The sequence below is a fragment of the Mesoplodon densirostris genome, chromosome 19 (genome assembly GCF_025265405.1).
Source record: "Mesoplodon densirostris isolate mMesDen1 chromosome 19, mMesDen1 primary haplotype, whole genome shotgun sequence".
Classification (NCBI taxonomy): Eukaryota; Metazoa; Chordata; class Mammalia; order Artiodactyla; family Ziphiidae; genus Mesoplodon; species Mesoplodon densirostris.
This window is the reverse complement of record NC_082679.1, coordinates 42,162,250-42,180,195: the sequence shown is the minus strand read 5'-3', so window position 1 is coordinate 42,180,195 and position 17,946 is coordinate 42,162,250. Positions and strand designations below refer to the sequence as shown.

The 17,946-nt window shown below is 38.0% G+C and overlaps 1 protein-coding gene across 3 annotated transcripts in view; it reads left to right on the top strand.

Annotated features, from left to right (window-relative positions):
• CDH8 (cadherin 8) overlaps positions 1–17,946 on the top strand; it is a 358,644-nt gene that overhangs the window by 211,019 nt on the left and 129,679 nt on the right. For all 3 annotated transcript variants that reach the window (XM_060083245.1, XM_060083246.1, XM_060083247.1), the window contains exon 6: positions 3,125–3,378. In XM_060083245.1, coding sequence (XP_059939228.1) covers positions 3,125–3,378 — 254 coding nt within the window. The remainder of the gene's footprint in view (positions 1–3,124; positions 3,379–17,946) is intronic.

Sequence of the window (17,946 nt, the reverse complement as noted above, 5' to 3'; positions counted from 1 at the left end):
ATGGTTTCCTTTGCTGTGCAAAAGCTTTTAAGTTTCATTAGGTTCCATTTGTTTATTTTTGTTTTTATTTCCAGTACTCTAGGAGGTGGGTCCCAAAGGATCTTGCAGTGATTTATGTCAAAGAGTGTTCTTCCTATGTTTTCCTCTAAAAGTTTTATAGTGTCTGGCCTTACATTTAGGTCTTTAATCTATTTTGAGCTTATTTTTGTGTATGGTGTTAGGGAGTGTTCTAATTTCATTCTTTTACATGTAGCTGTCCAGTTTTCCCAGCACCACGTATTGAAGAGGCTGTCTTTTCTCCATTGTATATTCTTGCCTCCTTTATCAAAGATAAGGTAACCATATGTACGTGGGTTTACCTCTGGGCTTTCTATCCTGTTCCATTGATCTATATTTCTGTTTTTGTGCCAGTACCATACTGTCTTGATTACTGCAGCTTTGTAGTATAGCCTGAAGTTGGAAATCTGATTCTTCTGGCTCTTTTTTTTTTTTACCTCAAGATTGCTTTGGCTATTCAGGGTCTTTTGTGTTTCCATACAAATTGTATAATTTTTTGCTCTAATTCTGTGAAAAGTGTCTGGTAATTTGTTAGGGATTGCATTGAACCTGTAGATTGCTTTGGGTAGTATAGTCATTTTCACAATATTGCTTCTTCCAGTCCAGGAGCATGGTATGTCTCTCCATATTGCAATCTGTGACTGCTTTTGCTCATGATCATTTGTGTGTGTGTGGTAAATGTGAAAAATTCTGTACATTTTCCATATTTATTTCTCATTGTGACAACTACATTCATTAAAAAACGTGTAGAACACAGTTCAGTATTTTACAGACATGGGCATTTGCAAAGAAAAATACCCTTTTATCTTCATCATGAGTATTTTGTTCAGCATTGTTCTTTATATGCTTGCCATGAAGTAGTACAAATTAATTTTAAAATGGATTTGCTGATTCATGAATTAGAAGATAGATAATAGGTCACACTGTCAGGAGCCAATAATTTTGCCCTCTGTCTTGATCAGCATTACAATGACATGACTCCAAGCTTACTATCTGACTCTCTCTGTCATGTTACACAGGGATGTGCTTCCAATGGTCATGCTCTTAAAATGTTGTTTTAGTTTGCTCTTAAAATCCCCTTTTGGGGAGGTATTGAAAGTGAGAACCTGGAATTTTCTGGATATAGTTTTATATACAAAATCAATTTTAAAAATCAATTTTGAAAAGAAAATGGCTGCATCTGTTTTAACTCTGCTGAGTAACACTCACTTTAAACCTGGATGGAGCTCAGTATTAAGAGTTGCAAAGTATTTAAAAACTCATATGTGAAATAGAGTACAGTATAATTATACTTGAGTCAATTATTGACTAACCCAGAGACACATTTTCCTTGGCTAATGATTCCTAATGTCATTTTTGTTGTTATTATTAACTGCTATTCTTTGTTACCATAAGGTGCTTTTATAAACTGAAGCAATTAGCTGTTTGCTGTATTTTTATTCACCATTATTCATAAACTTGGAAGCATATACTACACATCTTGACACCAAAAAACCTATGTATTTTACTCTAGAGAACAATCTGTAAGGAGTCATTTTCCTGCAATTCATGGGTCCGCTTTTTTGTCTGACAAAATCCCATGGACACCAGGATGTGTTTGGGTAGATTGTCATTATGTTGGACAAAGAATTAAACAGAATATAATCTCTTAAGTTTAACAGCATTTGTAAAGAATTTGAGATAACAAAATTGTTACAGTAGGGGTGATTAGCAAATTGTGAAAATGTTGATGTTGAATTGCCTATTCATGTACACACGGGTACTTGTGTTTAGTAATTTTGGAATAGACAGGGGATTGAGTATCTGCCTTGTTTATTAGAAAATATATCAAAAAAATCTAAGTCCAATTAGAATGAAATTCAAATATAAGTATCAACATAAAATTTTGAAATAAGGATATATATTTAAGCTTGTATAGGAGTTCTGAAAGAGTTCACTAATGCTAGCTTGTGTTCCAGCTTATTTTTTTTTAACTTGCACCGCAGATGTAAAGTTCATTTTCCTATAAGAATTGCCATGCGAAAATAAATTGTCTCTTTGAACCTTGACAGAATTACATCCTTGACATCTGAAGTATTATGTGTTGCTGAGAAAATTGGACTGTGAGGGTTCTGATGCAGATGGCCTTCTGGTTGTTTAAGGGGACTGTGTTCTTTTACCTGCCTCTATTTACATAGGTCATTAAGTTAAGTCTCTGGGGCTTTTAAGGAAAGAGGCATTAATAGGTCAGAAATATCTTCAGTAATGGTACAATGAGGTAATTTCAAATTGCTTTTAACTGGTTGGTGGAAGTCACCACCAGACCTAGTTACCTACCTGTCTGTCTATCTATCTATCTATTTATCTATCTATCATCTATCTATCCTAAATATAAACACAGGTAGATATGTGTCTCTATACATATTTCTTTATATGCCCACCTGCTTCACAGCACAGAACTCATATAATAGAGACCTTCTAAGAATGCCCTAAAAAATAATAAGCCTCATTTTAGCCACATGATCAGTAAAGCAGTGATGCTCTGGAAGTGAAATAAGAAAACACTCTTTGTTGGGATTAGTGCTAAATTGTGCTTTATAATGTCTCCATGGACTAAACAATGATTATTTCTAGTTCTTTACATTTCACACACTGTTGCAGAAATGATAAAATATTCTTCCCAGATAGAGATTATGTTCGATGCTGCCTTATCTCTGACGAGCAGAGGCCCGATTAACTGGCTGATTGGTATGCAGATCATGCCTTCACTAGTAAAATTTTATTATGACTCTGAAGTGAAATTTTGATGGCACAATTCATGACTGTGAATATTTTGTGAATTCCAAGTGAAATGAGCAAAACAAAACAAAACAGTAGGAGATTAGATTCATTGAGCTTGTATAATAAACAGATATCAATAAATGCCTGTAAAATTTACAGGTTGAATCTGGGGGAATGGAGAGTGATCCCATTAAGGCTCACAAATGGGCTTAAATGCACATAACGATCATCCATCAGCATTATACTCATTTGTTCTCGCTGCTATGGTCATTAGTGAGAAATATTCATCTTTGTCATTTCTTAACAGCCTCTGGATTTTGAGACCAAAAAATCCTATACACTGAAGGTAGAGGCAGCCAATGTCCACACTGACCCGCGTTTCAGCAGTAGGGGGCCCTTTAAAGACACGGCGACAGTCAAAATTGTTGTCGAAGATGCAGATGAGCCTCCAGTCTTCTCTTCACCAACTTACCTCCTCGAAGTTCATGAAAATGCTGCTCTCAACTCCATGATTGGGCAAGTGACTGCTCGTGACCCCGACATCACGTCCAGTCCTATAAGGTATTTCTCTTTTGAAAGTAAAACTGGTTATAGTGCATGACAAGCAAATCAGTACAAAATGTAATTACATATGCAGTCTGTGTGGCTGCCTTTGAGACTGTGTTCACATGACCAAGGAATTTTGGTCAACATGTACTGCGCTTGTGTGTGTGTGTTGCACACACCTGCGAAGAGCTGCATACAATGCCCAGAGCCAGGAATATCAAGATGAAGAAAGCTATTAACCTTTCAGAGAGCTCAATGAAAAAGCCAAAATCGAATATATTTTGCAGTGCATTTGGGTGGATCTTTTATATGATATTATTTTTGCTTGTTTGTGCTTTTTTTTTCTAGCATTAGAAAAGTATTGCTGTTTTTTTTTTCTTTCTTTCTCCTTTGACAGTTACAGTGAATTATGTATAAGAATTTAGAGGCATGAGGTCACTGTCTCAACACATTAAGAGGCCCCCTCTTTTATTTCTGTGTTTGGTGTTTGGCTTTGAAATTATCTTTTTATCACTTTATGGGCATTTCTTATAGGTCAGCATGTTTGGATCGGTGCCTTTTAGACAAAACCTTTCTCTGCCATTTCAAAAATATCTTTTGTTTACACTTTCCCTGCTCAAAATTTTTCCCAGGATGAGAAATATAATCCTTTGTTAAAGTTTTTCTTCCTTTTTTTAGAGATAGGCTCAGTTCTGGGTTTTTCTTGTTGTTGAACTGTGTACATCTTTTCTCTTTTGCCAGTCACCCAAATGACAGTAGATGCTCAAGCTAAATAGCTTTCTTCTGAAAGAACACTGAAAATCTATAACTTGTCCACTGGTCTTCAAGGGTGAAGTGTTAGTTAATGATGTGTTTGAGTGTGGATTTCAAATATTGCTTTAGAAATGTTTGTTGAAAAAGAGAGAGAAAACTAGACGGAAGAATACAGTTTTAAAGAATTGTCCAGTTAATTTATGAGTTAGATGTCAGCTTATATCCAAGTCATTCAATTTCTAAGTTACAGGGACCTACGGCAGATACCTTTCTAATTACTTTATTCAGGGAAACTCTAGACAAGTGAGCTTTATGAAAGCTTTACTTATTCACTTCTTTTTTATGTATTAAACTCCCAATACTCCCAAGGGTGCTGAAAAAGGCTGGAGGTGAAACCCAGCAGAATAATCAGTACTGCAAATAATTTGAGTTTGGGCAAAAAAAGAATTATTTTCAGGTCTAGAAAAGTTGTTTTTAACACAAGTCATTTCTAAATTCAGGATAATAGAGTGTATCTCATAAGGATCTAAAAAAAAATCCTTTCTTCAAAAGAGCTCAACCTCTAAGAAGGGGATTTGAGGAATGGTCAGTGGCCCATTCCCTGTTCTAAAGGAACTCAACAAGTTGTGGACACACAGAATGGCCTCTATTTGGCTAAGAAAATCGTATCTATCAGAGGGACAAGTATTGAATACAAGGGCAGGAAGTATCCAGAAAAGTAAATTTACATAGGCATCCATTTTTTGACTAAATAGTGAAGTTGTGAAATGGCTTTATACTGAAATTCTAATATAAATAGAGACAGTGGTACTTGTTGAATGAATGAATCTGCCCCGTTTTCCATTGTTACTCCATTTCTTCTGAAAGAACACAGAACAGAGTAATTGCCACTTTCTTCACATCTTCAAGCATGAGAGAGAATATGAAGGAAGTAAACAAGATTGGTCTGAGAGACCAGCCATGTGGTCAGTTTAGCATTTGACTTGTCAAGATTTCTACTCTTGTCAGCAAAGAACCCATAGGGGGCCAGGAGCATGCCAAGCTGAGGACCCTCAGGGCAAATGGGGATTCAGATATCAGGGCAATCCCATGTACACCCCAAACATGGAATCTATAGTACCAGCGGGAACAGACTTCCTGTGCAGAAACATGTTTTTCATCAGAGATGAAGTTTGAGTAACTTTTGATACCAATACTAACCTCAAATTGGTTAGAAGTGAGTAAACATCCAGGTTCATAGCTCCCCACATGTTTTTGCCCATTTTATAATCTATCCATTGACTGATGTAAAAATGGAGATATACTGATAATCATTCCAGCTCACAGGGAATCAAGTGATGATTATCACTGTAGTTGATTGTTATTGTTATTGCTATTGTTATTTTTTATAATTGTCAGTGGCATAAAAGGCAGGTGAAGAAGAAGCTTGAGGCTGCTTAGCAACAACTGCCCAACTTGGAAGCATTTTGTTTCCAGGCGAACTAAAGGGGATCTGGGGCTGTGTTACCAGGAAGAGATGGACAGATAATGTACCATTTGATGACACAGGCATACTCTAGCTCTGATAGATGTCAGGCAAGTGCTAGTTCCTTGGCATATATGGTTCCACCCAAAGAAGGGGCGATTACTGTTTCAAATCATTTACAACAGGGTTTTGATGCATTATTCAGAAAGTGAGCCCCACACCGTTCTGACTGGAGGTGGACTGGCTCCATAGGAATGAATCTAGAATGTAAGAATCACCAACTGCATTTTTCAGTATCTGTTATGCACTTTTGCAGTTGTCCCTCCCCCAACCCCTGTCCCCCAACTGGGTTATGGAGAGCAGCTTTCCTCTATCGATGCACAATTGGTTAATTTGTGTAGAAAATTAAATTTCCTGACTAGCCAGAGCAGTGCATAGTTCCTTATAAGTCTAGCAGACAGATTTAGAGCCATTTAACCTTTTTAAACAGAACTAAAGGACACAGATATTCAGGGAACTATCAAGTAACAAATAACAAAGCATGATTTTTCTCTTTAGGGCTGTTGTATTTTATATGCTAACAAGAATGTACACATCTTTTAGGGGAATGTTTACCTTGCCATCCAGCAAGAAATAAGCATTTATTGTGGCATCTGCCATGTTAAAACATGCAGTCATTAATTGGTTGGTCAACTTCCTCTAAGACTCAACTTCTTTTGAGAGCACATTGTCAAGCTGAAAATATCATGTATTTTAAAATTATTATAACTGAACCTATTTCTATGTCTATAAACGTATCTGTATCTATATCTAGGTCTGTATAATCCCATCAGGGCAAACAGACAGTGACACAGAGGCAAAATTCATGGTCTTACCGTCTCCCTTCTGGGAACATTAATTAAGCATGTGCTACTTTCTTCAATACCGTATGCCTCTCAGTAATACAGAATACGATTGTTTAAATTATTTAAAAGATGCCGTATCTTGAAACTACAGCAGAGACGACATTTCAAATCCTGTCACTCCTACCTTCCAGTCAGACAGCTGGTCTCTTGGAATTCTTTGAGACTCAGCTTCCTCATGTGTATTCTGGGATAATATCATCTTTGGAGCTATTAACGCTACCAACTAATAAAGCTACCATAAATTTCATATTTTAAATGCAAATTAAAAACCTAGTACTCATTTCACCTTGCAATAAACCTTTCTCTGCTCTAAATAAATAAATAAATAAATAAAAATAATAAAATAAAATAAAAATAAAATCCTAGTACTCATTTTAGCAAAGATTCTTCTACTCAAGAAGAATGCAGAACTACCTGTTATTTTTTATTTAACAGTTACATGCTAAATAGTCTAATTAACATCATTTAGTCTAATTTGCCCTTGCTACTGTGATGAATATTGTTACTAGTGACTGCTTACTATGTGGCAGAGATGTGCTAAATGTATTCAGTTCATTTCCTAACACCTTTATGAGATAATATGTATACTCATTTATGACAGATGAGAAAATGGAGGATGAAAAGACTAACTTGCCCCCTGTCATACAAATAGTCAAGAATGGAACTGTGGTGCAGTTTTTTTTTTTTTTTCTGGCAGTGCAATGCCTGCTTTCTGTTCCTTTGTCACACTCCCTTTCTTTCCCTGTGATCTCTGACTCAAACTGTGTCTCTACGTATTGTGATGGCTTAGCAGGACCAATTTTTTTTTCCTCAAAATCTTCTTTTCTGTGTTTATTTTTAATTATATAATTTTCAGGTGTACAGCATTATAGTTCAACATCTGCATACACTGCAGAGAGAGCACCACCACAAGTCTAGTCACCGTCCATCACCATACAGCAGATCCCTTGCATCCATTTCACCACCTCAACCCTGTTCCCTTCTTGGTAGCTACTAATCTATTCTCTGTATTTATGAATTTGTTTTTATTTTATTTTGTTTGTTCATTAGTTTGTCTCAGATGACACATATGAGTAAAATCATACAGTATTTGTCTTTCTCTGACTTATTTCACTAATCATAATACCTTCAAGGTCTGTCTGTGTTTTCACAAATGGCAGGATTTCATTCTTTTTTTGTGACTAATATTCCGTTGTGTGCGTGTACATGTTTGTGTGACATCTTCTTTATCCGTTCATCCGTAGATGGACACTTAGGTTGTTTCCATATCTTGGCTATTATAAAAAAAGACTGCATTGAATTAGCAGACCAATTTAATTGAAATAATAAACTATTCATTCTTTAAATAGTCTCATTCAGTCCAGGATGCATACCAGGAAAAAGGAGCACACATATATCAGGTCTGTGGAGTTAACCAGAGTATGGGTGGAGTGTTCCTTTCTCATCAGTCTAGCCCCTTTGTATGGGTTTGTTACTATCGGTTGTGAACCAAATTGTGATTAGGGAGGTAAAGGGAAAAACAACGTTATTGTTATTTGATGAGTCAGACATTCTGCTAAGTTTCTATTATGTATCATTTCACTTAGTTCTCACAAAAGACACCTGTGAAGTAGTCAGTATGATTCCAGCGTTATGGAGAAGGAGACTGAGACTCTGAAAAGATGCTTCCTGTGCATGTTGACATGGCAGGGGGTGTGGGGCCAGGGTTTAAACCCGGGTTTCTTCTTACCACTGACGACTATGTCTGTGCATGCTTTGCTACGTTCTGGTACTTTGCATGAGGTGTGTAGGATGATGACAGCTAATGTTTACTGAGTCGGTACTTTGTGATAGACACTCTGAAATGGCATTTGAGGGAGCAAATTGTTTATCCTTAAGGTAAAAGTTCCTAGCACAGAGTAGGTGTTAAATACAGGTCAGTGCTTTCATGTAAACCTGCTACGGCTCATTTTTTTCCTCTCAGTAAAGTCATGTCAAGTGTATATTTGATTTCACCATGGCTTTGAGTGGCATGTGACTGTTTTTTTAGATAGTTGCTTCCTATTTATTTTTTGCAAAGCATTCTCCGTGAGTGAGACTACATGAGCTGCTTAAATTAAAAGTGGGAATGATGGCCATTCAGCAGGCGAAGCAGGCTGACACATGACCATGGCGGCCACAGTGCTCCGTGCCCTAATTCCTCTCTTGAATGTAAGTGCCCACTTAACACAAGACACTGCTTTTTCTTGTTTTTCCTACTTGTATTCTGGCATTTTTATAATTCGCCTCAGTTACCAGGCTTGCTGTTAATGAGCTCTTTTCCTGAAAACACTTCTTATACTCCTGATGTCCAGTGATGCTACAGTGGAAATGTTTCATACTGTAGAAAAGCTGGCAGTTGTTTGGCGAATAACCTGTGTATCGATTGACTCTCTCCTCAATCTTGCAATAACTCCCAAGAGACCTTGTCTTTTTGTTGTTGTTGTTTTTAATTGTGATAAGAACACTTTACATGAGATCTACCCTTTTAACAGATTTTTAAGTGTACAGCACAGTACTGTTAACTGCAAGCACAATGTTATACAGCACATCCCTAAAACTTATTTGTCTTGCGTAACTGAAACTTTATAGCCATTGACTAGCAACTTCTCATTCCTCCCTTCTCCCAGCCCCTGGCAACCACCATTCTATGCTTCCATGGCTGACTATTTTAGATACCTCATATAAGTGGAATCATGCTATAACATCCTTCTGTGACTGGTTTCTTGTACTTAGCAAAATGTCCTCCAGGCTCATCGATGTTGCCGCCCATCACAGAATTTTCTTCTTTTTAAGGCTGAATAATACTCCATTCTGTCTATATACCACATTTTCTTTATCCATTCATCTGTCGATGGACATTTTGGTTGTTTCCACATCTTGGCTATTGTGAATAATGCTGCAATGAATGTAGGAGTGCTAATATGATTTCAATTAGTTTGAATAAATGCCCTGAAGTGAGATTGCTGAATTATATGGTAGTTCTATTTAAATTTTTTTAGGAAATTTCATACTGTTTTCCATAGCTGCTGCACCACTTTGCATTCCTACCAACAGCGTACAAGGGTCTAGTACATGGACTAAGTCTTTTTAAAACAAGTAAAACTTGGTCACTTAGTTCCTGCACACTCTTAGCCAGTTAAAATTTGATTGTCTCCCAATTCAACAGTACCAGCTTTTCCAAGTCATTTTCCCAAAACACTCAGTGTACTGCTAATTCAGCTAATAGTGATTAATATTAATTAAGTCATATATTCATTTAGTCACATGGCCATTCATTCACATTACACTATATATATATAAAACGTGTTATATATACTATATATTACATTCTATGGCACATATGACTTGTCTATATCCATATCTATATATTTATATCTATATCTAATCTATGGTTTCCTAAGGAATTTCTATAAAGACAGATCCTCTGCCCTCATGGACCTTGTTCTATAGTAAGGAGGCTGGTTAAATAGCCATGTTAAATTCAAGTCTTTCACATTTATCTAACTAACCTTTAAGGATATCTGAAAATGATAAACAAAACTAGATTATGGAACTTTAGGGTCACATAGAAGAAGAGCTTTCCTAGTTCTCTAAGGAATTGCAATAGAAGCAACCACAGATATCCAGTGATGTTAAAGTGGAAATATCTCACACTCTAGAGAACCTAGTATTAATCTGGAGGGTGGACTATATGTATATAATTTTCTCTCATTTTTTATTCCCTCTCTCCCTTCCTCCCTCCTCTTTCTCTCTCACTATAAAGAGAAGCTTTGGGTAGAAAAAAGACTCCTTTTTTCCCTTAAAGGAATAATAAATAATATGTGATGCAGGGACTTTAGAATTCTGGGACTAGCAGAACTCAGATAATATTATTTATTAAAGCAGTTAGAGCAACCAGTAGAGCAATTAGAGGCAAAAGTTGAAAACTTGTAGATGGAATTTTTGATACTCGAAGTGCATGGGAGAAAATGTTAAAATGGTTTCTTTAGGCATAATAACAAAAGCTAGAATGAAATTAAACAGTGAGAAAGAAAACAGTTGGAGTTCAGTGAAATATATAACTGATTCATAACTAAGGGCTTTATTTCATTATTAGTGGCTCTAAACAACATCTTTCCTTGCAGTTGGCTCAACATTGTATGTTCCTATAAATTTGCCACAGCAAAATAGTTTTTATAATATAAAAGTGCATTTATTCCTGTTAAATTTGGAAACTAGAATATACACTGCCCTTCTCCAAGAGCAGCATCTCCCTAACTGGGCTCTAAGGAACATCACTGGGACTAAAGACAGGGCAGCCAGATCAATTTGAACTCAAGTTTCTTTACACCAGGATTTCATAGATGAGTTACTTGGCTCAGGGGCTTTGCACTCTTTTTTTTTTTTTGCCGTTCGTGGGCCTCTCACTGTTGTGGCCTCTCCCGTTGCAGAGCACAGGCTCCGGATGCGCAGGCTCAGCGGCCATGGCTCACGGGCCCAGCTGCTCCGCAGCATGTAGGATCTTCCCGGACCGGGGCACGAACCTATGTCCCCTGCATCGGCAGGTGGACTCTCAACCACTGCGCCACCAGGGAAGCCCCTTTGCACTCTTTAAGAAGGAGAGATTTAGTCTTTGAACTTCCTGTAATTTTTCAGAGAATCTGAAACATTTGACATAAAGGACATTTCAGGCTTCTGTGCTGGTCTGTACTCTAGATTCCAATACATCAAGCATTGCAGAGCATTGCAAACATCATGACACTTATTCCTATTTGTGTAGTCGAATATACGTTGCCCCCTTTTCCTTTCCATAGAACCTACTTAAGGGAGGACCCATGACTAGTGAATACTTTAAGTCTATTGCATGAGGCCAGAAGTCAGCAAACTATAGCCTGCATACAGAATCTGGCCTCCCACATTTTTTAAAAATAAAGTTTTATTGGAACACAGCCACTCTGCATTGGAATAGTTGTGACAGAGACAGTATGACCTGAAAAGCCTAAGATATTTACTTTACCAAAGAGTTTGTCATCTTCTACCATAGACTGGTAAGAGCATGGATTTTCATCAGTAATTTGAATAGTTGGTTCTCACATAATTCCAGGATCTTATTCTGTCTAGCAAACTCCCTAAAGGTAAGATTTTAAAAATATTTTTTAAACTTTGAGCAGTCAAAGAAATTCTTTTATTAGAGTCCAGCTGTATATGATGGGGTTGATGTCCCTCACACTTGCCTTAGAACCCTTGGGACGTTAGTTCTCATGGGGCACCTGACAGTGTGCACTTAGATTGAGTCAGCCAGAAAAATCTGGCTTCATTTAGTGTAGCTTTGGGGAAAATCACCATAACTGCCATACACACTGTGAAAGGACATCCTGAAAAAGACTGAGATGCTCACTCTCTTGGACTGGGGAATATATTTGTTTCTTGCATGAATTTCTCATAATACCCTATTTTTCTACCTGCTCCTTCCGTTCTCCGGGCCTCAGTGATGACTACGATACAGGGTTTTTAGAACTGAGGCTGATGATTGCCTTAGCCAGACTCTAGCCTCTGCACTTCAGTGCCTTGGCAAAACCTCTGACTTGCACAGTAGCATTTCTCTCTCTGAAAGCATGAAGTGGCATGAAATAGAATTTCACTTGGAACAGACTTGCTGGAGTATGTTCAACAAACTCTAACATGCATTCTCCAGTACAAGAGTAGATGAGTAATGAGTAATACCAGAAGTTTTTTGTGGATCTTCAGTCATGCCTATTTAGTGTTTTAGCACAGTGCCCTTCACATATGTCTCATTTACACTGTATTACATGAACTCTATGAATTACCTGTATTCTTATCCCCATTAAACACATTGGTTGCAGGTTGTTTTCCTGGGAAGTAGATAGAGTTTGAAGTGCAAGCTGTTTGTTAGAGGGCAGCACCTGTGACTGGAAGGGGACAGAAGCAGGCAGACTTAGGGAACAGTAAAACTGCAGTGCGATCCCAGCAAAGCCTTGGCCCAACCCAGTGGGATGAGTATTGATCATCAGAGGAGTCCTGTGTCCTGCCAGAATGGTAGGGCCTTTATCCCTCTGCTGACTTAATCTCCAGGTAACTCCTGGAGAGGACAATTTCTGCAAAAGAGGCAGATTCTAAGGACCTGCTGTCTAGAGGGTCTCCCCTGCCCGCTCATCCTACAGCTCTGGCATCCTTCCTTAAAGGGACATCTGCCCCGAGTATGTCCATCACGGATAAGTGCACGGAACCTCTTTACTGGTGGAGTAATTTGCCCAACTTCACGCTGCTAGTCATCTAGCTCCAAACGCACATGTTACCTCCAAACTACAGTGTCTTCTCTTAGGCAAATATATATTTGTACTACATTTTTAGATGCAAATGCTAAAGCGGCAAATTTATTTAGCTGAAACATTAACCAGTGTGGTATGGTAAACCTGACTAACAGTAATCAAAAATTATCAAACTGATGAGAAACTCTGGTCTGAAGTGCAGGAGGAGAGGCCTCTGAATTCAGTCCCCCTATGAGCAAGTGGAAGTAGACTGAGCACAGATAAAAAGAAAAAAAGTTTGGAGAATCTTGAAGTCGTAAACCTGGGGCTCAGATATAAACCTGATGGAAGCTGTAACTTGGGTCTCAGACGCTGGCCGAACCCCCCAGTGCTGTGCCCTGGAGCAGAGAAGGCTAGCGCCCAGCGCGCTGCATGACTCAGACCCAACGCCTGGCCCTCAGGTGACTGCACCTGACTGGGAAGCCCCTGACAGGAGGCCACCCCTCAGGCATCTCCGGGACCCAAGGAGAGGAGCCCCCGACAGGATGCCCGGCCCTCAGGCAACTCCATGACGGGACAGCTGCCCAAAATACGTGGCTGACAGGGTCTTGGTGCTTGGGCCTGGTGTCAGGCCTGAACCTCTGAGGTGGGAGAGCCAAGTTCAGGACACTGGACCACCAGAGACCACCGAGACCCGTGTAATATCAATCAGCGAGAGCTCTCCCAGCATTCTCCATCTCAATGCTAAGACCCAGCTCCACCCAACAGCCACCAAGCTCCAGTGTCGGATGCCCCATGCCAAACAACTAGCAAGGTAGGAACACAACCCCACACATCAGCAGAGATGCAGCCTAAAATATACTAAGTTCACAGACATCCCGAAACACAACACTGGATGCAGCCCTGCCCACCAGAAAGACAAGATCCAGCCCCACCCACCAGAACACAGGCACCAGTGCCCTCCACCAGGAAATCTACACAAGCCACTGAACCAACCTTACCCACTGGGGGCAGACACCAAAAACAACGGGAACTATGAACGTGCAGCCTGAGAAGATGAGACCCCAAAGACAGTAAGTTAAGCAAAATGGGAAGACAGAAAAATAAGCAACAAATGAAGGAGCAAGGTAAAAACCCACCAGACCAAACAAATGAAGAGGAAATAGGCAGTCTACCTGAAAAAGAATTCATAGTAATGATAGTAAAGATGATCCAAAATCTTGGAAATAGAATAGAGAAAATACAAGAAATGTTTAAGAAGGACCTAGAAGAACTAAAGAGCAAACAAACAAGGATGAACAACACAATAAATGAAATGAAAAATTGTCTAGAAGGAATCAATACCAGAATAAATGAGGAAGGAGAATGGATAAGTGACCTGGAAGACAAAATAGTGGAAATAGCTACCGCAGAGCAGAATAAAGAAAAAAGAATGAGAAGAATTGAGGACAGTCTCAGAGACCTCTGGGACAACATTAAATGAACCAATGCTCAAATTATAGGGGTCCCAGAAGAAAAAAGAAAAAGAAAGGGTCTGGGAAAACATTCGAAGAGATTACAGTTGAAAACGTCCCTAACATTGTAAAGGAAATAGTCAATCAAGTCAAGGAACTGCAGAGAGTCCCATACAGGACATATACGAGGAGAAACACGCCAAGGCACATATTAATCAAGCTATCAAAAATTAAATAAAAAGAAAAAAATATTAAAACCAGCAAGGGAAAAGCAACAAATGACATACAAGGGAACCCCCGTAAGGTTAACAGCTGATCTTTCAGCAGAAACTCTGCAAGCCAGAAGGGAGTGGCAGGACATATTTCAGTGGTGAAAGGGGAAAAACCTACAAGCAAGATTACTCTATCCAGCAAGGATCTCATTCAGATTCTATGGAGCAATTAAAACCTGTACAGACAAGCAAAAGTTAACAGAATTCAGCATCACCAAACCACCTTTACAACAAATGCTAAAGGAGCATCTTTGGGCAGGAAACACAAGAGAAGGAAAAGACCTACTACAAAAACAAACCCAAAACAATTAAGAAAATGGTAATAGGAATATACATATTGATAATTACCTTAAATGTAAATGGATTAAATGCTCCAACCAAAAGACATAGACTGGCTGAATAGATACAAAAACAAGACCATATATATGCTGTCTACAAGAGACCCATTTCAGACCTAGCGACACATACAGACTGAAAGATGGAAAATGATATTCCATGCAAATGGAAATCAAAAGAAAGCTGGAGTAGCAATTCTCATATCAGACAAAATAGACTTTAAAATAAAGACTATTACAAGAGACAAAGAAGGACACTACATAATGATCAAGGATCAATCCAAGAAGAAGATATAACAATTGTAAATATTTATGCACACAACATAGGAGAACCTCACTACATAAGGGAAATGCTAACAGCGGTAAAAGGGGAAATCAACAGTAACACAAAATAGTAGGGGACTTTAACACCCCACTTTCACCAATGGACAGGTCATCCAAAATGAAAATAAATGAGGAAACACAAGCTTTAAATGACACATTAAACAAGATGGACTTAATTCATATTTATACGACACTCCATCCAAAAACAACAGAATATACTTTCTTTTCAACTGCTCATGGAACATTCTCCAGGATCTTATCTTGGTTCACAAATTAAGCATTGGTAAATTTAAGAAAACTGAAATTGTATCAAGTATCTTTTCTGAACACAATGCTATGAGACTAGATAGCAATTACGGGGAAAAAAACTTAAAAACAAATAAAAACAAACGGAGGCTAAATAATAAGCTACTAAATAACCAAGATATCACTGAATAAATCAAACAGGAAATCAAAAAATACCTAGAAACAAATGACAATGAAAACACGATGACCCAAAACCTATGGGGTGCAGCAAAAGCAGTTCTAAGAGCGAAGTTTATAGCAATACAATCCTACTTCAAGAAACAAGAAAAATCTCAAATGAACAAACTAATCTTACACCTAAAACAATTAGAGAAAGAAGAACCGAAAAAACCCAAAGTTAGCAGAAGGAAAGAAATCATAAAGATCAGATCAGAAATAAATGAAAAGGAAATGAAGAAAACAATAGCAAAGATCAAGAAAACGAAAAGCTGGTTTTTTGAGAAGGTAAACAAAATTGATAAACCATTAGCCAGACTCATCAAGAAGAAAAAGGAGAAGACTCAAATCAACAGAATTAGAAATGAAAAAGGAGAAGTAACAACTCACCCTGCAGAAATACGAAGAATCAAAAGAGCTTACTACAAGCAACTCTATGCCAGTAAAATGGACAACCTGGAAGAAATGGACAAATTCTTGGAAAAGCACAACCTTCCGAGACTGAACCAGGAAGAAATAGAAAATATACATAGACCAATCACAAGCACTGAAATTGAAACAGTGATTAAAAATCTTCCAACAAACAAAAGCCCAGGACCAGATGGCTTCACAGGTGAATTCTATCAAACATTTAGATTACAGCTAACACCTACCCTTCTCAAACTGTTCCAAAATATAGCAGAGGGAGGAACACTCCCAAACTCATTCTACGAGGCCACCATCACCCTGATACCAAAACCAGTCAAAGATGTCACAAAAAAAGAAAACTACAGACCAATATCACTGATGAACATAGATGCAAAAATCCTAAACAAAATACTAGCAAACGGAATCCAACAGCACATTAAAAGGATCATACACCATGATCAAGTGGGGTTTATCCCAGGAATGCAAGGATTCTTCAATACATGCAAATCAATCAATGTGATACACTGTATTAACAAATTGAAGGATAAAAACCATATGATAATCTCAATAGATGCAGCAAAATCTTTTGACACAATTCAGCACCCATTTATGATAAAAACTCTCCAGAAAGTAGGCATAGAGGGAACTTACCTCAACATAATACAGGCCACATATGACAAACCCAGAGCCAACATCATTCTCAATGGAGAAGAGCTGAGGCAGGATCAAGACAAGGATGCCCACTGTTACCACTATTATTCAACATAGTTTTGGAAGTTTTAGCCACAGCAATCAGAGAAGAAAAAGAAATAAAAGGAATCCACATTGGAAAAGAAGAAGTAAAGCTGTCACTGTTTGCAGATGACACTATACACAGCTAATCCTAAAGATGCTACCAGAAAACTACTAGAGCTAATCAATGAATTTGGTAAAGTAGCAGGATACAAAATTAATGCATAGAAATATGTTTCACTCCTATACACTAATGATGAAAAATTAGAAGGAGAAATTAAGGAAACATTCCCATTTACCATTGCAACAAAGAATAAAATACCTAGGAATAAACCTACCTAAGGAGGTAAAAGACCTGTACTCAGAAAACTGTAAGCCACTGATGAAAGAAATTAAAGACAATATAGACAGATGGAGAGATATACCATGTTCTTGGATTGGATGAGTCAACATTGTGAAAATTACTGTACTACCCAAAGCAATCTAGAGATTCAGTGCAATCCCTATCAAACTACCACTGACATTTTTCACAGAGCTAGAACAAAAAATTTCACAAATTGTATGGAAATAGAAAAGACCCCGAATAGCCAAAGCAATGTTGAGAAAGAAAAATGGAGCTGGAGGAATCAGGCTCCGAGACTTCAGACTATACTACAAAGCTACAGTAATCAAGACAGTATGGTACTGGCACAGAAACAGAACTATAGATCAATGGAAAGGATAGAAAACCCAGAGATAAACCCACACACATATGGTCACCTTATCTTTGATAAAGGAGGCAAGAATATACAATGGAGACAAGAAAGCCTCTGCAATAAGTGGTGCTGGGAAAACTGGACAGCTACATGTAAAAGAATGAAATTAGAATGCTTCTTAACATCATACACAAAAATAAAGTCAAAATGGATTAAAGACCGAAATGGAAGGCCAGACACTATAAAACTCTTACAGGAAAACATAGGAAGAACACTCTATGACATAAATCACAGCAAGATCCTTTTTGACCCACCTCCTAGAGTAATGGAAATAAAAACAAAAATAAACAAATGGAACCTAATGAAACTTCAAAGCTTTTGCACAGCAAGGAAACCATAAACAGACGAAAAGACAACCCTCAGAATGGGAGAAAATATTTGCAAATGAAGCAACTGACAAAGGATTAATCTCCAAAATATGTAAGCAGCTCATGTAGCTCAATATCAAA